The sequence below is a fragment of the Typopeltis vanoorti genome, chromosome 13, assembly GCF_054136105.1.
Source record: "Typopeltis vanoorti isolate ZY-2024b chromosome 13, IOZ_Tvanoo_1.0, whole genome shotgun sequence".
NCBI lineage: Eukaryota > Metazoa > Arthropoda > Arachnida > Uropygi > Thelyphonidae > Typopeltis > Typopeltis vanoorti.
In genome coordinates this window covers 75,219,126-75,244,640 of record NC_143561.1, presented here as the reverse complement: position 1 = coordinate 75,244,640, position 25,515 = coordinate 75,219,126, and the positions used below count along the sequence as shown (strand labels likewise).

Genomic DNA, 25,515 nt, shown 5'->3' with positions numbered 1-25,515 from the left:
AAGTACAGGTGCAATTCAAGAATAAGAAAATTTATATATATATATATATATATATTTTATTATTTCCCGTCATCAAATGGCACCCTCTCATCTTCAAGCGGCCTTGTGCGGGACACAATCTACACAACCGCATGGTGCGGCCCTGGCTATAGTGAATTGCTTTTAGAACAAAATGATTAATCTGGAGTGATTTTTTTTGGTAGTTTATCATAACAAGTAATTTTTTACAATGATGTATGCTACAGTGAGATGTTATCCTATCTTCCTTTTTTTTCATGTTACGCTCAATGGCCTGTCATGGCCAAGTAACTTAGCTTTGTTGAAACCTGATAACTGCTTATGACTACTACTTTTTCTTCCTTTTCCGCAGAAAAGGAAGAAAAGGAAGATTCATAGAATAACTCAGTGCAGATAGGATAGTCAATCCTACCTGCACTGCCTGCTTTGCAGGATAATAAACACTAAGTTTCCAAGAAGGGAAACCTGCTAACTCTGTATCAGACCAGCTAATTCACCTCCAGTTGAAAAGCCCAATAAATATTCTTCACATCCTAGATGGGATTCCAATCCAAGTCTTTCCAAGTAAGGAGCATTGTCAATGCTGATTGAGCTACACAGGCTCAGTGACAGTTTATCATTATATGAGATTTTATTGACATGTGCATTGGCATACAGATGCATGTTAGAATTAGAAGAAATGTATTATTATTATTATTATTATTCAGGCCTCCATAGAGTCAAAAGACTCATCGTGGGAGGTCCTTCCTAAGAACATAAATTCTGTCAAAACTCATTGAGGGGAGGTCCCCCCTAAGAAACACAAAGTCTATCATACCACTCTTTAAACTCATTGACCATTCTCGCTCCCACCATTCCATCAGGCAATGCATTCCACGGTTTCACCACCCTCCAAGCAAAGAAACCACTCCTTACCCTCTTGCTCACAGTTTCCTTTCGTAACTTCCAGGAATGGCCTCTTGTTATCATCACTCCTTCCCGCTGTTCAACCAAGCGAAAGAACTCCTCAGTGTCAACCCTGTAACCACCTCTCAACAGTTTAAAAGTCTCAATCATATCACCTCTCCTTCTTCTATCCACTAAACTCTGCAGTCCACATTCCCTCAGCCAATCCTCATAACTATCCTTGTACAGTCCTGAAAACATCTTTGTCATCCATCTTTGTATCCTTTCCACAGTTAATTTATCCCCTTCAAATCCTGGGGAGCAAATCTGAGAACAATAGTCCAAGTGTGGTCTGATCAGAGACTTATACAATGGAATGATAACCCTCTTATCTCTGCAGGTCAGTGTCCTTCTCATAATTGCAGCGATCCTCTGTGTTACCTTTACCACCTTTGCAATATGTCCCCTAAACTTCAGGTTTCTATCAATCATCAACCCCAGATCTCTTGGCTCCCCTACTTCCTCCAGTATAACTCCTCCCATAGAGTATGCAGCAGCCCATCGATGTTTCCCAAAACTCAAGAGCTTACATTTTGCTGCATTAAACTGACACCCCCATTCATTTGCCCATCTATCTAGCTTATTTAAATCCTCTTGCAGAGCTACCTCATCTGCACTATTACTAATAATCCTTCCCAGCTTCGCATCATCTGCAAACAACTGAATATCCTCTTGCAATCCACTGGCAATGTCATTGATATAAAGGTTAAACAATATAGGTCCTAGTACTGAGCCCTGTGGGACCCCACTTGTAACCCTCTGCCTCCTTGAAACTGCTCCACCATACACAACTCTCTGATATCTATCAGACAGCCAATCCTGAATCCAGTTGACCAATCTGATATCCAGACCCATGTGCTACAACTTAAATATCAGCTTATCATGTGGCACCCTGTCAAATGCCTTCGCTAAGTCTAAGAAAATTGCAGTATATGCCTTTCCCTCATCTAATGTTCTTGTAACTTTATTATAAAAGGCTAGCAGATTGCTAAAACAAGAGCGCCCTTTCACAAATCCATGTTGACTCTCACAGATAACATTACCCTCATCTGCCCAATGCTGTATACGGTCCCTCACTACTTTCTCCAAGATCTTAACAACTACTGATGACACACAGACTGGCCTATAATTAGACACTTCCAGTCTGTTACCACCCTTATGCAATGGCACTATCTTACCTTCCTTCCATTCCCTGGGCGCCTTTGCCAAAGCCAGACTTTCATTGAAAAGCCAGGTTAAAGGCACTGTCAGTTCCCTAGCACATTCTCTCAAACTTGGGGTGAAATATCATCCAGTCCCACAGCTTTATTGACATCCAGAGTACTCAGTATCTGAAACACATTCTCCTCCTGTACTTCTAAACCTCAAACCAGCCCTATCCCTCTAGCATTAAAACTGACTCCTCTAGGATGAAATACTCCAATAAAGTGTTCATTGAACAATTCCACTATGTCCTCTGCATCAGTCACTCTATTCCCATTTTTATCCCACAATATCATTCTTCCACAGTCATTTCTCCTCCTACTGGCCACATAGCTAAAAAATTCCCTAGGATTTTCTTTGGATCTTAGGGCCAATCTCCTCTCATATTCCAGTTTCGCTTTCCTTACCACACTAGTCACTCTTCTGGCCTGTGTCTTATATTCTTCATGCATCTTCTCTTCACCTGTCTCCTTATATCTCCTCCAGCCTCTTTTTCGCATGCAATTCCTGTTTAATATTGTTTGTCATCCACTTTACTCCAAATTGCGTCCTCTTCTTCACTCATGGTACACAACTTACCATTGCTGCTAACAAATATTCTTTCACAATTTCCCACGCACTAATAATATCCCGGCCTTCCAATTCCTCCCTCCATGAAACTTCCCGAAGTTGACGTCTAAGACTATTATAATCACCTGCATTATAATTCCACATAAGTTCCCGTCTCTTTGATACTCCTGCATGTCTCTTCATTTTCCAAGTCAAAACCATATGGTCACTCTCTCCAACTGGTGGGAGAGATGTCAACTCAGTTATTATCAACTCTTCTGATGCTATAACCAAATCCAAAACTCTTGAACCTCTTGTTCCCTCTGTTACATGTTGCCTAAGACATTTGTCACTCAAGAATTCTAGAAATTCCATTCCCCTATTGCTACATGCATCTTCCTCTCTCCAATTTATACTACTGTAGTTAAAATCTCCCATAACAATCATTCTTCTTGCACTTGCCAAACTTAGCTGTCTAAACATCTCCTGGTCCACATCCTCTGTGCTCCTGGGTCTGTAGCAACACTCGCATAAATATCCTGTCTTGCCTACCTCTACCTCACACCATATGCTCTCAAAATCATTAGTGTCACAGCCTTCCAAAGCCTCCACTCTTAGAGGACATAGGTCGTCACTTATCATAAGCAGTACTCCACCACCACCACGCTTTCCCTTCCTATCCTGCTGAAAAATGCTGTACCCAGCTACTTCTATTCCTGTTATTATATCCTCTTCTGTCAACCACGTCTCAGTGATCACAATTTTTGGCCAGGCTGATGCTATCTGCGCCACCAATTCCTCTCCCTTATTCCGGATACTCCTGGCATTAGTATAAAGCATATAAATGCCATTGTTTCTATACCCAGCATTATCCCTTCTAGACTCCACTGGGCTCAGTGTTACCTGACATCGTCTCCCTTCTCCCAAGCATCCATTCCCACAAGAGGCCACCCCTGCTATCATCCTCCCTGGGACACACTGACTCGTTCAGAACAGCAATCTCTCCAGATGCCTACGTCCTTCCTCATTCAAATGTAAACGGTCTCTCGCATACAATTCCTCTCTTTCCTCAAACGCACTCCAAGCATCCACATATACCAGTCCTCTCTTGTCACACATTCTTGCTATTATGCCATTCAATATCACCGCTCTTCTGCTCAGCTCATCATTATCATACCTAGGCAACACGCACACTATTTTTCCTCTCTCTGTCTTCTTCCGTACAGTCTCAAGCAAAAATCTCATATCTCTCACTGCCCGACTTACATTACCACTCAAGTCATTCGTTCTTACCATCACAATCATCTCATCCACCCTTTCACCTCTCTTAATTGCCGTAGCCACCCTTTCTATTGTTCCTCCTGGCAAACACTCCTCACGCATCCTATCTTGAACACCACGGATCATTGAGTCGCCATACATTATACCTCTTACCATTCCCTCTCTCCTATTGTTTCCATTCTCTCCTCTTCTTTCATTCCCATAGGTCTCTCTCATTCCCTCTCCTCTACTGCTATTCTCTCTCTCTCTCTCTTCTAGCATTCCCGTACCTCTCTCACCTCTCTCTCCTACTGTTTCCATTCTCTCCTCTTCTAGCACTTCCATATCCCTCTCTCATTCTGTCTCTCCTACTGTTTCCATCCTCTCGTCTTCTAGCATTCCCATACCTCTCTCTCATTCCATCTCTCCTACCGTTTCCATTCTCTCCTCTTCTAGCACTTCCATCTCTCTCTCTCTCATTTCGTCTCTCCTATTGTTTCCATCCTCTCATCTGCTAGCATTCTCATACCTCTCTCTCTCATTCCCTCTCTTCTACTGTTTCCATTCTCTCCTCTTCTAGCACCCCCATACTTCTCACTCATACTCCCTAAATTCTCTCTCTCCCCCCTACTCTGATTCGCCTTGCATTTATCTCTTCCATTCTCCTAATCTTATCTTTCATACTTCTGCTCTCATTCACAAGACATTTCACCTCCTCTTTCAGCTCATCTATCTCCCTCTGCAGGTCAGTCACTCTTAATCTAAATTCACTCTCACAAACAAAACCATCTCCTAAACTTTCACAGTCACTCACACCTTCCACACTATCAACTATTATTTTCTCATTCATATATATATATTTTTCATTCTCTCCTATCACACTACTTGTCTTCCTACATTCATTCCCCGTTCCTGGAGCAACAAAGTAGGATATCGATATTTCTAATGCACTTATTTCCTCCAACTGCCTGCATTTTGCATACATACGCTCTCCGCTCTCTTTCACAAGCCACATATCCAATTCAAAAAAAAAAAAAAAATCACAATGCCCCTGGGTGGACGTTGTTATGTTATGTTGTATGTTAGAAGAAAAAGAAGAAATGCTAACAATTCAAGTAAAATTGAAATATCATTTAATATTTTGATAACTATACTGAGAAGAAATATGATTTAGCCCAAGAACCAGTCTGTACAAAGGAATATAGCCAGTCTCTAGGTCATCTTCCCAAAAACAAGACAACTGTTCTGCAATTATCTTGTAGTGTTAACATCAATAACTACTTATCACAGACAACATATCATTATATGGTGCCTCTTATCGATCCATAACACACAATACGACGGTGCAGACACTCAACTATTCTACGCTACACTACATTATATGCCATATATCTTTCTACAATAACCCAATTTTCCTCTATGGTACTTAAAAAGATAACTGAAAATGTAATAATTTATTAAGTAGGAAAAAAGTTAAACGTGCACAGTCACATATGTAAGAGTTCTGAGATCCCAAGAGATCCAATTTTCCTAAGGAGAGATCTACTGTTAGGCTATTGATTAGTAACAAAAATACAATGAAAAAAATTTGTGACAAAATCTATACCATATTCATTGTTATGGTATAGTTACAAGCATACCTGTCACAGACATACTGTACTTGTTATACAAATAAATAACGGAAAAACTCACGTAGAAATATTTTTTAATAGTATAATTTTCGCCTGTGTGTCACAGGCATCTTCAGTACAATTAGGCACAAAAATTAAACACTAACTGACAATTCCAAAAAGCGCCACCTAAGTAGCTGGTGTAAGATAACTAAAAAGGTCAATAACTTTCCTATTAAAAAAAAAAAAAAAAAAAAAAAAAAAAAAAAAAAATTAATACAATAAAAAGTTAGGAAAGATTAGCTGATTTGTAAAGTACTATCTCCCATAAAGGGGATAGACGTAAGCCGTCGGATCTGTTTAAGTTAGGAGAATGAAGTAGAGTTTCACATGCTTCTTTATAACAAACACAGAGGAAATAATGCGCATTACCATCCCTTATATACAAGGCATCAGTGAACGTATAGCAAAAATTTTAAAACCACTGAATATGCCTTTCGACCGTTTAGAAAAATCTCCACCTTTCTCGCTTCTCCAAAGGACAAGCTTCCACATCTTAATCATCCAGGTGTCTACCAGATTCCGTGCTCTTGTGGATTATGTTATTTCGGACAAACGGGAAGATCTGACTCCATTCGGCTAGAAGAACACCAATCTTATATTGAATACTTTAAACCTGAAAAGTCTGGACTTGCAGAACATGCCATCTTCACTAGACACAGAGTTCATTGGAGAAAGACAAGAGTTCTTCACAAAAGTCAGTTTCTCATGGAACGCCTTTATAAAGAAGCATGTGAAACTCTACTTCATTCTCCTAACTTAAACAGATCCGACGGCTTAAGTCAGCTAATCTTTCCTAACTTTTTATTGTATTAATTTTTTTTTTTTTTTTTTTTTTTTTTTTTTTAATAGGAAAGTTATTGACCTTTTTAGTTATCTTACACCAGCTACTTAGGTGGCGCTTTTTGGAATTGTCAGTTAGTGTTTAATTTTTGTGCCTAATTGTACTGAAGATGCCTGTGACACACAGGCGAAAATTATACTATTAAATAATATTTCTACGTGAGTTTTTCCGTTATTTATTTGTATAGTTATGTCTACTCACGGTTTACCTCTTTTAAAACTTATACTGTACTTGTGCATATAAGTATGTATATACACAAACTCCTCTTAAAAAAAAAAAAAAGTCAAAAATTCTTAAATGCACAGTCACATATGTAAAAGTTCTGAGATCCCAAGAGATCCAATTTTCCTAAGGAGAGATCTACTGTTAGGCTATTGATTAGTAACAAAAATACAATGAAAAAAAATTTGTGACCAAATCTATACCATATTCATTGTTATGGTATAGTTACAAGCATACCTGTCACAGACATACTGTACTTGTGCATATCTCATCTCATCTTCTTTATACCCTCTTTTACCTTGCGGTGTCGAGGGTCCATTGATCATCGGACCTCAATCCGTTTACAGGATAAGGTGGTCAGCCCTATGCCCCGATATATCCTATGGCCTGTAGTGTTAAGTTCTCAAGGCCAGTTTGCCTGCTTTGCGGGATGAAAAACCCCAGAATAAACTGAGGGAAAAACCCTGCTGTCCACGCCCAAGACTGGCTAACTTGGCTATGGCTGAGGAAGATCCTTCAGCTCCTCACATCACCAACGGGAATTGAACCTAGGACACTCCTTCCCCAGGCATATGGTTGCTAAGCACATAGCCACTAGGCTAACCGCACAGATACTTGTGCACATAAGTATGTATCTACACAAACTCCTCTTAAAAAAAAAAAAAAAAAAGTCAAAAATTCTTAAATGCGTACTACCCCCCCACTTCTTAATACAGAGCTACAGACCAAGAATCCAACAAAATCAAAATCCAATAAGCTTCTATGTCTACTACATAAGATTCGGTATGCTATTATAAGCATAAAATAGCTATAAAAGAGTGAAAGTTATCCATCCTACAAAAAATGTTCAAAATATGCACACAGAATAACCCATGCTAAAAAATTTATTCATAGATTCTCAGTGTTTAAAACAGATTCTGTGTTTCTTCATATCTGAATGAAGAAATTATGAAACAAATATAGAAATTATGACATGTTAAGAAATATTTTAAATTTGCTCACCTAAATTTGGTAAAACAACAATATAGAGTCCATTGATTGAGGCTATTACTGGAGCTGTATATAAATTCCGCCATGGTATCCTGAGTGTCAGTTCACCTAAGAAATGAAATTCAATATTAAATCATTAGTGGATTGTAGATTATCTAGTAGAATTAGTAGATTATCTAGCCTTATGTGATCTGGCTAGACAAGTCAAGTCACTAACATCAAAACAAAAGATACTGATAATCATATCCTGTTGCAGCTGTTTAAAAAATAGACTAATAAATTCAACCCAGTCAACTTTTTAAAAAACACTTTTGAAAGTTTTAGATTTTTGAGTTATAAAGATGTTCTTCAAATTCCAATATAATCACATGAGAGATCACATGATGGTAACTTGCATTAAAGATACATGCTTATAACAATGGATTTTATTCCACAATACAAGATCTCCAGATCCAATATCTCATCATCCTTTCCTCAAGAAGCTAGGTGTCTACAAGATACACTGTTCATGCAGCATTTGTTATGTCAGTCAAATGGGACGTCAGAACAATTTAAATATCAAAAAGAAAATGAAACATATCTGGTTTAGCTTTTCACACAACCAATGAGAACCATCTAGTACTTTAGCAAAAAAAAAAACAGCAATGATATATACTGAAAATAACCATTCTGTCAGAAAACTAAAAGCAGCTTCCAAAATGCAACATGCCAAAATGCTATAGTGGGTTTCCAAGACATGGTCAGCAAGTCCTGAGTGGCTGTAGTGGTGGTGGAACTGGATGTAATCTTTGTGTTAGCAATTCTTATGTTGGCTGTCCTGACTGTGAAGCCATTGTAGGACAGCTTACAGCTGCATGGTACCTCGTGGATACTGGCAGATCTAAAGACTGTGGCTGGTCTTGAGGAGAGCAAAGAAGAGATGCCAATTTTTATACAGTCTATAAATGGTTCCATGGGTGTATCTTTTGAGGATTTTTGTTAGTTTTTCTGAAACGCCAGAGATATATAGAATGGTAATAAATTTGATGTAGTCTCTGTTCTGAAGGGGAAGAAAAGTGTGGTTTGGAGATATTTAATAGGTAATTTTTGGATTTGGTGGAGGCCTATAGCCACTAGCTAAGAAGATATTGCAAATGTGTTCAAGTTCAGTGGTAACGGCATTATTATTGTAGCTGATCAATTCTACCCTGTTGTACAAGGTTTTAATAATCCCATACCGTCTGGTGTTGAAGAGGGTTTGTTAATGAATGTATCTGCTTGCGTGTAGAGGGGGGGGGAAGGAAACTGAGAGTACCAAGGTTTCATCTGGTTGGCATATGTAATCGAGGAAAGGGATTTTTTTTTGTTTATTTCTCCCCAAGGTGAACTGGATCCTAAGGTGCTGGTTATTAAGATAGGTTAGGAAGATATTAAGATATGTTAAGACCCTCAGAGCCATGTAGCCAAATAGAGAGCACATCATCCACATAGCAAAGCAAACCATAAGTCTTTGGGGGACAGAGGTTAAGGCTTTTTCATCCAAGGTCTCCATCAAGTAGTGTGCTAGCAGGGAAAAAGTAGAGATTCCATGGCTGTCCCCTCTGTTTACAGAATTTTCCTTATTTGGCAAATGAAAGAACTAGAGTTCATGGTGAACTTAAACCAGTCTGGGAGAAAACTGTGCTTGGATAAGGTCTAAAATATCCTTAATAGAAAAACTGGTGAATAGAGAGAAAACATCAGGAGAAAAATATGAAAGTATGTTGGAATGTGATGTTTTCTTTAGTGGCCTTAAAATAGGCAGTGTTTTTAATGTGTCAAGAGGTGTTGCCAGAATACTGGGTGAGCAGTTTGGCTAAATGTTGAACTAGATTGTATGTGGGTGAATCAATGCAATCCACAATTGGGCATAATGGCATATTCTATTTGTGAAATTTTGGCAGTCCATATATCTGGAGAGAAGGGAGAGTGTTCTGGAATTGTATGGTTTATTTGTATTTCCACAGGCCAAAATGTGACCTTTTTAAGGTGCCTGTGGAGCTGTGTTAGGATCATAGTCCAAAGGGTGGTAGGCAGAGCAATCCTTAAGCATAAAGGCAAGTTTATGTGCATAATCTTTTATTTAAGAACTACTGTGGCATTTTCCTTATCTGCTTTCATAATTATAAATCTTGTGTTGTTCTTAATCTCTGGTAGTAATTCTAATTCCTGATGGAGGAAGTTGCTTTTTGGTAGTTTTGCTTGTATAAGGACATTTGCTACATCTGCTCTAATGTTGTTCGGCTTATGGATAAGAAGACTGTGAATCCTTCTTTCAATGTGTATCATAATTTCTTTGGTAGGTTTTTTTTTTTTTTTTTTTTTTTTTTTTTTTTTTTTATAGCTGCAAGAGCATAGTTGTGCCTCCAAATGAGTGTGCGGATAGCTTCTGGCTTGAACAGGAAGGATAACAGGTTTATTTTGGGTTTATCCAGTGGTTTGAGGCTTCAAAGTATCTTTTTATTTATTAGATTTGTAAATTTAATGACATGCCAACTTTTTTAAAACTCTTTTGCCACTGAAGCATCTGATGTCTGAAAGGTTCATTGAGATTAGCATTCAGAATAATAATGAGCTCTTCTTCCTGTACACAAACAGTTTGGTCGATGTCTGCAAGTAATAAGCACATGGTATCAATCTGTTCCCATGAAAGGGTGAAGCTAGTGTGCTTATTTATGTAGAGAGCCTTTGGTGATTTAAAACAGTGTTTCAATTTAATAAGTATATGGATTTTTTCCTGATAAAATTTGCATGCTGGAGAGCTCTGCTTATCAGAACATGTTGAAGATATGATAAGGAAGAGAAAACACAATAATACAACCAATTAAGATCAACCTGTACCTTGGTTAAAAAAACATATATGGACACAACTTTGTCAGAAAAAATTCAAGGAAGCTTCAAAATGACATGCACACCTACTCAAGGCAATAAAAATCAGAGTATCATCTTACACTGTCTGGTCATTGTTCGTCAAAAATATGCAAATTGACCTTGGATGCACAAGTTTTGAAATGTGATAGTTTCAGCTATTACATTCCATCTCATGGAAATGATCCAAAGTCAATGTGTACAAGCTATCACATTTCATGAGATGAAATGTGATAGCTCATACAGACTTTGGATGCACATTACATTCTGAAATGTCTGCATCCATTGTTAAATAATGGATGCATGAAGACATACATACTTAGAATTTCATCTCAGAATTATGTAAGATTTATACCAAAACTCTCAAGAATTTCAACATAACCACAGAATCTCAGAAATGCAAGAAGAGCTTTGATAAATGTGCAATGCTCCAGCCTTAGCAATTCTTAGCAATGAAGAAACAAATGACATGCCTTAGTCTCAGATTGCTGCCCAATCATTTGTTCAATATCCAAGTAGATTTCATCATTGTTATTATTTAAAACTTCTATGGAGTCCTAAGTCTCATTACAAAACACCAAACTCTATGTTTCAATCCCTCCATTAAATGGATTTTGTCTGTTAGCAGTGTACGTTTTCACAAATCTACCTGCTCTGAAAGAGAAACAAACCTTTCTCTGAAGTTAAATCTTTACAACTTCCATTATAAGAACAGGTAACTCACCTGCAGTTGAAAAATCCCTTATAAATGTTCCTCACAACTGATGAAATTTGAGTCCAAATATGTTTACCAACCAAAGCTTGGATGGTGCACATTATAGGAAAGTGAGAAAGGAATACTGGATCAAAACCTTTAATTGGTTTTTTGCATGATATGTGAGGGTCTTTTCATTTCCTTGCTTCAATTCTTTAACTTCTGCAGAATTCTATTAAATCCAAATTTCAAAATATAACTCATATTTTTTAATTAATAAGAAAAATTAACTTTAACTTCTGCAGAATTCTATTAAATCCAAATTTCAAAATATAACTCATATTTTTTAATTAATGAGAAAAATCAATTTAAGTTTTCTTTAAGATTGTTTCTGAAAATCAAATTATGCCTTCATAACATAAATAATGAACATAATTAAACTTCGAGAACTGCTAGAAACACATCAAAAATATACCTAAATATCCAGATAGAATTTGAACTGGAAGATCTAAGTCATCGAGGGCAGTTTCTTTTATATCTAAACGTTTCAGAGATATATCTCCTATTGTAAATAAAATGTTAAAAAATTAATGCTGGCAGCATACAAAGAAAAATCCTATTTAATACTTTAATATCATGAGACTAACTTTCATAATTATCAATGCAGCTAAAATAAAGTATCAACAATTATGAATTACTGAAATCTCAGCAACGAACATTTATTTTTATGATATATGATACAGAATTGTAATCTTGCATGCAAAAAAGTTACCATAATTATTCGAAGTGTGCAATTAACCTTTTCACTACTAAGCTTGGGTTATCTTGTTTCTGCATTTAAACCCTCTTCAAGCATACATACTGCATTCATGGCATCTCTGCCCCTTTACAAAGCCTTAAGCCCTCACCTCACTTGGACTATTGTGTGCAGGTCTGGTCTCTTGGTTTCCATGGTGATTTTGATATAGTGGAGAGAGTGAAAAGGAGAATATCAAAAATTAGGATTGCAGAACACAGATTATGAAGACAGACTGAGAATTTTTAGGCTGCAGACACTAGCAAACAGGACAAAGAGGGGTTATATGATTGAGACTTACAAACTTCTGAAAGGGTTATACAGAATTTCACTACATGGAATTTTTCATTTTATGGAGGGTGGGGAAAGGATGCGAGGGCATCCATGGAAGTTGAGAATGAATGCTGTCAAGAGGGGAGCTAGGGCTAATTTTTTCTTTCATAGAGTAGTCCTTTGAATTGAAATGGATTGCCATTGGTGCAAATAGTATGGCCTCCCTCAATGAGTTTCTGATTCCCTGGAGGTCTCTTAATAATCATAAGAAGAAACAATTTTTAAACACATTTGAATTTTATAGGCATGTGGAAACATGAGATATTTATTATGAATATAAGAGGTGAAACCAGGTAAAGATGAGGCAAGAGATTAAACATATGAGGAATGAACGGAGGAGAGTTACAGACTTGCATGGGAATGTGAGGAGGAATGGGACGAAAGATTTGAGAGTGGCAATGTACAGGGATTCGATGATAAGAGCTGTGGTGAGTGAAGTATCTTGAGTGTGAGTAAAATGGTGATGAAACATAGGATGATGTGAAAGACAAATGCAAGTGGCATGGATCTTGCAAAAATGGTGAGAGGCCATGAATGCAGTATGTATGCTTGGGGAGAGATTGAAGACATTTACGTGGAGAGATTCAATGAGAGAGGTTGGGTGTGTGTAAGAGGTGTAGCATGTTTACGGATTATGAGATATCATTGAGTGGTACTGAGCCAAACATGTAGATGTAACTACAGGAGTAAGCGGAGCTGACAGTACAGCTGATTGCATTACCAGTAAGACAGCAGGCAAAAGTGGCAGTAAGTTAGTGACGTTGATTAGTAAGACAGTGTGCGTAGATAGCAGTGAGTTAGCAATGGCGAGCAGTAAGACAGCAGATGTGCAAGGTGATGAAAATGCAATTTGTGTAAATGGCACACCAAAAAGTAATTAAAGAGATGAAAGCAGGTAAAGATGAGGCAAAAGATTAAACATATGAAGAATGAACGGAGGAGAATTACAGACTTGCATGGGAATGTGAGGAAGAATAGGATGAAAGATTTGAGAGTGGCGATGTATTGGGATTCGATGATAAGAGGTGTGGTGAGTGAATAGGTGCACAAGATCTGTTTTTTAGGAGGTAGAAGGAGCAGGGTGGTTGGGGCATTGGATAAGAGGAGACACGAGCAAAAGAGTTGGTAGCAGTAGTTGGCATGAATGATTTGACTGGTAACAAGAATGTAAAGAGGGATGTCATAAGGCTCTTATTGAGAGTGAAAGATAACAGTGTACGTAAGGTAGTCCGTGTGTTGCTCAGGCATGATAATGATGAGTTGAGAAGGCAAGCGAAGATAATGAATGGCATGATAGCAAAGTTGTGTGAGGAGAAAGAAGTTCAATTTGTGAATGTGTGCAGATGAATTTGAGTGGCAGATAGAGCTGTATAAAATAAATGAGCTACAATTGAATGGATCTAGTTTGAGTCAGTTGGAGAAACTGTTGCTGCAAGAGAAAATTACAGAAGTGAATGTAAGACCTGAGGAGGCAAGAGGTGTTGTGGAAGAGCAGGGGAGTAAGGTAGGCAAGTTCATGAATGGAGAGGTGAGTGGCATGAGCTGAAGAGAATGAAAGAGAAGGAACACAGGGTAGACAGGGAAACTGCATGAAAGTGTAGATTGTACTTTCTTGCTTTGGGAGCACAAAAGAAAGAATTAAGAGAGTCAAGGATGTGGGTTGACATTCAGGTCTTGAGAGGAGTGTAATATCAGTGATGATAGACAGGAATGGATGGGGGGGGGGTTTGAAGGAATCATATCCAAAAAGTGGGGGTCGGTGAGACTTGTTATAGAAAAGAGCTAGTGTGTATGTTTACAAATGCTACAAGCATTCGAAGCAAGGGGAATGAAACTGTAGCATTGATAGAGTTAATTTACCCAAAGAACTGTTGGTAAAGTGAGACATGGTTGAATAAGGATGACATTCTAACAGGAAAAGAGATGGATGGAATGTGTAGTCTTGCGTGACGACAGACGAAGCAAAAAAAAAAGAGAGGTGTTATTGATGATGGCAGAGTAGTTATGCCCATCTAGAGTGGAGCAAATACTTTGTGGTTTTGAAGTGGTATGGTGCAAAGTGGAGGTGGACAGGATGAAATGTGTAGTAGGGTGTTGTTATAAACCTAGTAATGTGGAAGGCAGTGAGAAGGAAATGTTTAGGCAAATTGTTCTGGCTAATAAAAAAAAGTATAATTTCTTATGGGTGATTTCAATTACATATAGACTAGAATGAATAGCCAGCATCAGGAACCAACGAGAATTTCTTGAGTTTTTAAGAAACAATTACCCTAAGCAGTGCGTAACAGAGGCCACACATGGATCGATGGTCTTGGATTTGATTATCTCATCAGAAGACATTGTAAATGAAGTGTCACATCTTCCTCCAGAAGGTGAAAGTAAACATGAAGTGATCACTTGGATGGTGGCCAGCCATATCAGGACTTTTGTGAGAAAGGTTTATGTGGAACTATAAGGCAGTGATTATGACAAATTTCGGTGGCAGCTTGCAGTGATACCATGGACTGAGGAATTGGATGGGAAGGAAATCAATGCTACTTGGTCTCTACTCGGGAAGTATCTGGCAGGGGCAATGACTGAGTGTATTCCAAAGGTCAGGAGATTAAATAAGGTAGAAGTAAAATGGATAACTGAAGAGGTGAAGCATGCAATCTCAAAGAAAAAGGCATTGTGGACAGTTACATGAGGAGTATAAAGAACAAGCTAGGATGGTGAATCGCTTGATAAGGGTAGATAATTAGTGCAGTATGAGTAGCAGTTAGCAAATGAGGCTAAAATAAACCGTAAGGAGTTTTTTTTTTTTTTTTTCGATATATGGCCAGTAGAAGAAAAATTATTACAGGAGGATGATGTTGTCAGTGATAATGGGAGAATGATAAACACTGAGGAGGATATAGTAGAGGTGTTTAATAAGAAGTTTGTTAAAGTATCCCATCCTTGTGAATGTAACATAATACAGAACTTGAGAGCAGAGGGAATGGGAGAGGAACCAATGACAGTGAGTGAGCAAGAGGTATATGAGCAAGTGAATAAACTTTATGTCAACTAGGCAATGGGATTTGATCGGATATCACCATGTCTTGAGGGAATATTCCAGGGAGTTAACACGCTTTAATCTACATTTTTAACATAAGTCTTAGATTAGCCCAAGTTCCAAAGAAGTGAATAGATGTCAAAATTGTTCCTCTTCATTAAGGGCTGATAAGACTAAGGCTTCAAATTATAGGCCTGTCAGCTTGTCTTCTGGAGTTGTGGTCAAGGTGTTGAAAAAGCTAGTGAGGACAAAGATTCAGAAATGGACAGTAGCAGAATTCTTTTTAATGGACAGCACTGGTTTGCTAAAGGAAAAAAATGTTTTAGTATTACTTATTATAGCTTTACTTATTATAACAAGGTGACAATACATTGGATTAGGAGGGAATGCATATAAAGTAGCATATTTAGATTTTGCAAAAGCTTTCAACAGATTGCCACATGACAAACTAATAGCTAAATTGGAACAGATGGGGGGGTGATATCTCAGAAAAGGAAAGTCACTAGTTGTATGCCCCCAGGGATCTGTTTTGGTGCCATTGTTGTTTAATTTGTATGTAAATGACAATGGAAAGGGATCAAATGATATACAATTGTTTGCAGATAATGCAAAGTTGGGGAGAGTTACAAGAAGTGGAGCAGATGTTGGGGCTTTGCAAGGGGACCTGAATAGACTGTCTGAATGGGCTAGTATGTGGGGATGTCAGTTTAATGTAGCAAAGTGCAAGGATTTTAAATTTGGGAAGCAAAGATAGGATGTAGAGTATAGGATTGGTGGTGATATTTTAGAGAAGTGGAGGAGATGAAAGATATGGGGGTGATGGTGGATAGGGACTTGAACTTAACTTTCATGAAGATTATGATAAAATTGTGAGGACAACACAGCAGTGAGGAGATATTCCACATTATGGGAATAATGTGGAAAACACTGACATGTAGAAGTGAGAATTACTGTGTACAGTAATCCACATATGGATTACTGTACACAGATTTGGTTGCCTGGTTTTCAATAGGATAATGAGAAGTGAGAGAAGTTGGAGAAGGTTTGGAGATGATTGACTGAGTTAGTTTCTGGTCTCAGACATGTGCAATATGAGGACAGATTGAGAGAATGAAAATTACAGAGCCTAGTGGATAGAAGGAAGAGGGGAGGCATGATCGAGACATAAGTTGGTAAGGAATAATTACTAGATTAATGAGGATGAGATTTTTCATAGAATATCTGGAGAGAAGGGGAGAACAAAATGCTTCCAAACCTGGAAGCTGTATATGGTGGGTGTAAGCAAGGGGGTGAGGAGTAGATTTTTTGCATGGAGAGTGGTGGGTGATTGGAATGCATTGCCTGAAATTTTGGTGAGTGCAAGGCCAGTGAATACATTTAAGTCAAGGATGTTAAGCTATGCAAGTGATAGTGCAACCTTCTGCAATGAGTCTCTTGACTCCATGGAAGTCTGTGATGATGATGATAATAATCCCACCCCCCCTCTTTTCCATATAGTGCAAGTGATACCCCTCAAGGCCATGGCAAACATACTTAGACACACATATGCTCTTCTATTTCAAGGATAGATCAAAACAGTGGTGCCATAGGCCTGTCAGTAACGAGTCTGGAGGCTTCCTAGTCAACTGGTGCATAATCCTGCTGCCGTATATTCTGCCAGATTGTGCCTGAAAAATGAGTCCAAGTAGTGGTATGTGGCAGACACTCTCAAGGCCACCTCATGGTAAGGCAACTGGTTTCTCTCTGTATTGAAGTTATGTCCAAGAGTCTGTCTCTCTCATTGCACTTCCCTACTGTATTTTTCCAGCTAATCACAATTAAACTTATGAAGGCTCCCACAAACAATGACAGTAACACTGTAACAAAAATCTCCTTCATATATCTTTTTCATAGTTGAAGGATTAAGTTTGGGAGATGGTCAGTTGTAATGGATTAATGTGCCCTCCCACAATGAGCCTTGTGACATGGAGGTGTCACATAATAATAAACCAATCCTATCAAAAAAAAGTCACATCACAAACAGACAAACTAAGCCAGAATCTCTTCACTAAAAACTCACTTTCACATCCACCTTAGTAACATCTGTGTCATTAACAGAAACATAAAATGTTATACACCTCCACTTGCAATCTTTCAGATCAGACATCCTCTTCCTGATAGAAACCCAGATTGCAACTACATCTCCTATTGTCCACATCCAGTGCCCAAACTGCATATGGGTGGCACCTGTGCCTTTGTGAAATCTGACATAGCCTGCCAGAGAATGACTAATTTAGAATCTCCCGCTTTTCACATTCTCTGGCTCAAGGTTTTCTAGCCCCATTTAGTAACATTCATTTGTTGCATTTATAGGTCTCCAAACACTGATGACCATTCTGACGTCTTCATGTTCCTTTCTATGAAACTCAACCATGTACAATCCAGCTATCCAAATAATGAGATCATCTTCCTAGGTAACTTCTGCCCACAATTCCAAATGATTCCCATATTCCAACACCACTGACCAAGTTGGATGAGAAGTCTCTGCCATAAGTAATGATTTGACAGAAATCGTACATCTATCTACTCAAATTCCTGATAACTCGCTTCACTCTCCAAATATTCAGATCTCTTTTTGACCAGTTCTCCTGCCAGATACATTGCAGAGGTCACTTCTCCTCTCAGCAACTCTGACCACAATCTTGTACAAGTTTTCTCTCTTATAGAATGCCCTTCCCTGAACTACTCCCAACTTCATCCTCTGGTACTACAAAGAAGCAAACCAGGAACCTGTGGAATTTCTGCTCCTCCTTTCCTTGGTATGACTACTGATTGTTAGGATCAGATGAATGTATGATTGCCATTCATCTGATCCTAACATCTACTGTGAACAAGTTACCGAAATTATTCTCATTAGCATGAAAATCTTCATCCCCAATTCAAGGCATAATCCTCATCCGCTTTCCAAGCCCTGGAACCCAAAGTGTACCAAAGCAGTCAAAGAAAAAAAATTTAGCTTACTGCAAGTGGCTTCAGAACTCCAGCTGCATACTCTGATAAACACCAGAGCATGCAACGTATGCAAATCAGTCAACAGATCCAAATCCGATTTCATAAAGGCCAACAGCAAAGATTTAACTTGCCTCTTGTCCAAATGGAAGCCATGCCTTCTAGTCCATTCTTAAGGCAGCTGGATGCAACTTCTGCTCTCCTGCACTTCCACCTCTCTCATCCTGATGACACCACTGCTACTTCACCTAGAGATGAAGCTGATCTCCTAGCATCACTCTTTTCCTCAAACTCCTGCATTGATGACCAAGGAAAATCAGCTCCTACCATACCGGAATCCAAGCACTGTATGTCACCTTTAGTTTTTCAACAAAAAGAAATAAGGAAACTACTAGAAAACTTGGATACTAAAAATTCTTCTGTTTCTGATGGCATCTCTCCAAATATTCTCAAACTTTGTGCTCCTGAATTAACACCCATGAACTGTCTCTACAATCTACTATACATATCTGGTACTTTATCCTAATGTATCGAAGCAATCTCATATCCATCCTATTCCTAAAAAAGGATGACAGAAGTCAACTATCAAACTACCGACCAACTGCCATCACCCTGGTCTTCTCCAAAATAATAGAGAAGTCATCAATAGTCAACTCCTCCACTACTTAGAGACCCATCAATTAATCAGTGACCACCAGTACAGATTCTGTCATTCAAGATCCACAGCTGACCTCATAGCTTACATCACCACCACCACTGGACATGTGCCAGTTAAAGGTTTGGAGAAACTTGTACTGTCACCCTTGACATTTACAAAGCCTTCAACCATGTGACATCATGGCCTGCTTAACAAATTGCCATACTTTGGTCTCCATGCCCCCCCCCACTCTGTAATTGGATAGCTAGCTTTCTCTTTGGTCATTTTCTCTGGTGATGGTAGATGGCTCCCTTTCTTCAAGCTTACTATCAATGCTGGAGTGCCTCAAGCCTCTGTCTCATCATCTTCTCTCTCTTTCTCTCTCTCTCTCTCATAAATGACCTACTTGCAAACACCTCTAATCCTATCCACAGCTTTGCTGATGACAGTACTCTCCACTCATCCTACTCATTCAACAAACCATGAAGCACGCTGATATTCCAGACACAAGATCATCTACAACCAGTGCCTTAAAACATTGATCTTCAAACATCCTTCAATTGGACATGGACAACCTTGTCATGTTCAAGTCTTGCCTTTTCTCTCACAAAAGAGACCTTAGCTCACCTACCCCTACCCTCAGTAACACACAATTCACCAAACAAGATCAAATATCTATGCTTGGTTATCACAAGATATGCCTAATGTTTACCTCCAGTCTCTTCTAGCATAAACACATCACATCAATAGCCTCCTTAGCATTCAAGAAACTAGGCATTCTCTTTCATTCAAAAGGCTATTTTACACCTAGCCAACTGCTAACTATATGAATTAAAGATTCTAAGAAATTATATTCTTAGTTTCATCTTTTATCCAAGTGTAAACAAACAAAGTTTGCATGAAGTAATTTCATGACTGGGCAACTCATATATATAGAGGCTAATGACTTTACATCAATTGCCTTAGTATCCCATAATGCAATGCATATATCCTTACATATATGTATAATGCTATTCATTATGGGAAGGGCCATTACCAAGACTAGTTTCGACCCTTTATCGAGGTCTCATCAGTGGGAGTCAGACCCAGAAGTGATACCATGGTTGAAGTAATGCAGAAGTCATATTTCCATAAACAAGTTCCATATACAAGTTACCCAGTCATGAAGTTACTTCATGTGCAAACTTTGTTTGCTTACACTTGGATAAAGGATGAAACCAAGACTATAATTTCTCAGCATGTTTAATTTATAATATAACCAAGTGGAAAAACTTTCAACATCTATCTCTAATCCAGAGTATTTTAGTAATAAGGTGTAACACCTTTTGGCTACTTGTATATGGAAATATGACTTCTGCATTACTTCAACCTTGGTATCATTTCTGGGTCTGGCTTCCACTGATGATATCTCAATAAAGGTCAAAACCGGTTGGGGGCTATTATGAGTTTGCTCTCTTAAGGTTTTTGCCTTAAGGGAGCAATTTGAGTCTCCGGGGAAAGTGTTTTCTGGCACGGCCCGGTGAGGGGCTTTGTCGGTGAATGCTTTTCTTCGGAATATGAGCAGTTCTGCTCGGTGGTGGTGGGTGGAAGGCCATCACTGAGTGGAGCCAATGCTGAGATGGACAGTCTTTCGCCCACAATTGAGTGGCCTAGGGATCGTCCGAATTTTTAGAGACAGCTTTACTTATTCATAAGGTTGAAATATGATGGAATGGGGGAAAGGAACAGGCTTTCTTTAAAAGGAAAAAGCTGAAAAATCTGTATAAAGAGAAAAGCTGGTTTGTAACAAACCAATGCAATGGTATAGAATGTAGCAACATATTAGAAACATTAACATAGAGATAGAACTGAAAAGGCAGAAACAAGTAGAAGAAAGAAATTTTAAGATAAGAATACAACAGCAGATAGCCCTTCAGCTGCATTCTTCAACAGACAATTTACAAAATTTTGCAAAAGAAAGGACTATCACTCAAATTTATGTTGATGGAGAAGACATGTCCACCACTAAAGACATCCTTGACTCCTTTCAAAAACACTACAAAAATCTGTTTGAAGACAATAGTACTGTTGGAAATTATAACTCTTGGAAAATTAATGGTTTTCCTGTTCACATCCAAGATGGGCTTGACAGCCCCATTACAGCATCTGAAGTTACCACAGCCTATAAAGAATGCCAGACAAGAAAATCCCCAGGGCCTAATGGTCTAGGGATAGAACTTTATCATGAGGCCTGGGATTTTATTCTTCCCATTCTAGTTACACTATTTAATTCCTTTCTCTCATCAGGACACATACCAAGTGAATTTGTAGCAAGCCATACTATCCTCATTCTTAAACCTAATAGAGATCATACCTTAATCAGCAGCTGGAGACCTATTTCTCTATCTAATACTGACTACAAGATATTTTTCCGCATTATCAATAACATGCTCAAAGCGGGAATGAAATATGTAATTAAAAGCACACAGGTGTATGGAGTACCAGGTCGAGCAGTAAAATTTAACCTATTTCTGCTACATGATCTAATCTGCTTAGTTAACATGAAAAAGCGGCAGTGCTATCAGTAGACCTTACTCAAGCATTCAATAATGTATGGCATCCCTTTCTATTCCATATCCTCCAGCAAATTGGTGTAGGTAAAAAACTGCTATCTGTTATCAAAGGAGCATATGCCAATTCAACACCCTGCCTCCTAGTTAATAGGTTCCTGTCAGACCCAGTAAAAATTCAGAATCAAGCAAGGTTGCCCTCTCAGTCCACTGCTCTTTGCATTGGTTCTTGAACCTTTCTTACAAGTCAACAATACACATGCTGTGCAAGGAATAACAGTTCATTCAACTTAAAAGGAAAATAAGGTAGCAATCCCAGGCATATTATCATATGCCGATGATGTAGTTGGGACTTTGAAGGATAATGATTTCACATATATATTTTTTGGTATTTTGAAAAAATTCAGCAAAAGCAGCAGATTAATTATTAATACAGACAAGACAAAATTAAAAGTTTATGGAAAGTGGGATCTTGGAGGCATTCCTTTTGGACTAACCCCAAAGAGAGAACCCCTTATTATACTTGGAATTCCCTTCTTCACTTACCCAATATTACCAGTCCAAAAACTTATGTACAAGAACTTGGGAATGTTAGAAAACTGGAAAATAGGGCCACTCTCCTTTTCTTCTAAAACCATAGTACTCAAAACCATAATCTTTCCTGCTCAGTTGTACATAATAAATATCACAGACATCACAAAAGTTGAAGAAAAGCAATTATATAATAAACCTCTGCAATTTTTTTTGGTCTAGCCGATACCAAGAAGTTAAAAAGGAATTTCTATCAATGAAGCATGGAGGATTTGGACTTAAGACTTCCGTCTTAAGTCCAAAATTCTGCTATTTAAGCAATACAACTTTAAAAATCCATAAAATATTGCAAACTAATCACACATGTGCAGACCTTCTCCGGAACTACTTGGGTTTTCATTTCCCCCTGTTTGGAGTTAATGATTATAAAGATCCAAGTTGAAAGTTTATTTTTCACTTGGTTAGAATATAATAAATTTAGTTTAATCCTTTATCCAAGTGTGAGCAAACAAAGTTTGCGCCTGAAAGTATCTTCAGGACTGAGGTAAGGTAGTACACACCCCTTAATGCATAACATTAGACATATCCGCAAGGAGATGTGTTTTGCATTATAGGAGATACTGAGACAGGAGTATTGGTAGCTTGCTCCACCTTTGCAACGAGTTGCCCTGGTGTGTACCACCTTACCTCAGTCCTGAAGATACTTTCAGGCGCAAACTTTGTTTGCTCACACTTGGATAAAGGATTAAACTAAATTTATTATATAAAGATCCAAAAGCTGAGATTGTTCCCGAATACTACAATACTCTGTGCTTAAGACCTAAAACACTCTGGAATTGACATTCTTTCTATTAAAAAAGTAAAATTTGGTATGAAGAAATTTTAATCTCTTTCACTGTGAAGTTCCACAATTGGGTACTGACAACAATATTTTGTTTCATAACTTGATGAAGTTCCAAGGGTACCCTAACAGGAAGGATCTTGCTTGGAGAATTGCATATGGTCGCCTTCCAGTCAATGCCATCAAATGGAGGTACTTTAACATCAGAGATCCAATCTGTGACATCTGTTACCAATTGGAAACAGTAGAACATGCATTCTACAGCCGCCCTCTTGCTCTGCATATTTGGAACAGATTATGTAATGTGTTAGGCATGCCACTATTTACAGCAGAACTGGTTTTTTTTATATAATACCTACCACCTGTCAGCAATGGGAAGAGAATTTTGATTTTTATAATTAATGAATTAAAATACCATTTATGGAAGGTTAGAAAAAAACGTGGATTTGAAAACCAGCAATAAGACATCCAAATGCTTTATAATATTGTATTGTGGAAATTTTATTGTTCAGTCAGACTTTTTTTTGTATTTAGAAAGAAGCATTCTAGGAGATATCAAATTTGTCACTAGATGGTGTAGACCACCCACATTATGCAATATTCACCAGGAGAAGATAAAATTTTGTCTATTCTTGCTATGAGAGGTTTTTTAAATAGTTCCATCCTCTTAATTCAATGTAGTCTTATAGTCAATTGCAGGGATGACTGGAGAGCAATCCCAGGCAGAGAAGGCCGACTCAAGGCGATTAAATCCAGATGGGGCTAACCACTTGGGTATCAGTCATCTTTGATACCCAGGTGGGAAAGGAAAACTGATAGCCTTTGGCTATATGATGATATAAAACAGCTGAGGCCTTTCTCTCTCTCTCTCATGCTATCTATTTTTTTTCTCCTAATACTATCAGGCTCTCTTGCACCCCTATACTAACTACTCTAGGTCTATGATGAGCAACCTTTTACTTTTTCACCTCAATAAAAGTTGAAACTGGTCTTGGTAGTGGCCCTTCCCATAATGCTATGCATTATGGGAAGGGCAGCTATCCTTACAGATGTGAAGTCATTAGCTTCTATATACGAGTTGCCCAGTCATGAAATTACTTCATGCGTGAACTTTGCTTACACTTGGATAAAGGATGAAACCAAAAAATATAATTTCTTGGCATCTTTCATTTATAATATAACCAAATGGAAAAACTTTCAACTCCTAACTATATATTCTTCCCATATCTGCCCATGTTTAGAATACTGCTCTCGTTTGAGGTGGTGCAACCACCTAAAACTTACCCTGAAATTCTTGATGCTGTTCAGAGGTGATTAATTAGGCTCACAGACTATTCCTCTTTTACTGCTCTCTCTTCAGCCTCTATCTCACTGACACGGCGTTTCAGCACCATGTCTATTCTAGAGGTAATTCCATAGTCACTGCTCCAATGAATTGGCAACTATCATTCCTTCACTTTCAGCTGCGCCTGTTAATGCAAGAGCAGCTGCTGCCCAACATCCTTTTACTATAACTACACACCAAACCTGCTTCTCCTCTTCCTCTTTTATTCCATCTACCTCTGTCCTCTGGAATGGCCTTTCTCATGAAGTAATTCCAAAAACAATTACAATTTGCAGCTTTTCAAAAAAACATCAATAAACTTCTATCTCAGTCCTCATCTGCATCCTCACACACGGCAATCATGTGCTTGTAGGTCTCTTGACATCTTGTGTATGGGATCAATATATATAAAAAAAAAAAAAATAGCAGAAGAAACCTCTTGACTGATGTGTCATATGGTCAGTGTTTTCCCAGGAATAGTAAAAACAGTGTGATGTGTGCATGCCGACTATAAAAATTGCAATAAATCATTACAAAAGTGAGACAGGCAAATCAATCAGCAAATAATGATGCCACATTGGGTAAAAAAAATTAATATAACAATAAAAGCAAGAGCAATTGATAGGTTAGACATGATGAGTAGTTCTGGTGAATATTTGTGCGAAGACATGCTGTGGTGCAGAAAGTTTTCTTTTCACCTCTGGCACATAATAATTCTAAATTCTTAGGCAACGTACAAAGTAAATATAGAAAAAAATAATATTTGCAGATTTTCAATGATTAAAAATTATTAAAAAATTTTTAATAATTTTTTATAATCGTCTATACATCATAAACAACCACTAAAAGACATCAAGAACAACCACACGCTATTGCATACAACACTAAAAGAGAATGGGTATTACCTGGTGACCTCCGCCCCCCCCCCCCCCACACACACACCCTGGACTGAAAGGAAGATATTTCCAACACTGATTCTTCCTGCTCCAGGGAGAGAGGGGAAAAAAAAATATCCCACAAGGTATTGCATGTGTCCAACATCTCATTTGATGAGAAGGAAAGGAGAGAATAAGAGAAAAATATGTGAGACAAATGTTAGATGCCTTATGTAGTTATCCCCTATTTCAAAAAATATCATATACTTACTAAATTTTGCAAGTAAGATGGAAGTGAATATGGAATGTTCAGTATTCTATAAAAA

At 38.1% G+C, this 25,515-nt stretch overlaps 1 protein-coding gene across 1 annotated transcript in view; it reads right to left on the bottom strand.

The window, feature by feature from the left end:
- LOC150100290 (intermembrane lipid transfer protein Vps13-like) overlaps window positions 1-25,515 on the bottom strand; it is a 186,728-nt gene that overhangs the window by 145,961 nt on the left and 15,252 nt on the right. The window contains exons 2-3 of the mRNA XM_090402627.1: window positions 11,757-11,843; window positions 7,714-7,809 (exon numbers count right to left, since the gene is read on the bottom strand). Coding sequence (XP_090258753.1) covers window positions 7,714-7,809; window positions 11,757-11,843 — 183 coding nt within the window. The remainder of the gene's footprint in view (window positions 1-7,713; window positions 7,810-11,756; window positions 11,844-25,515) is intronic.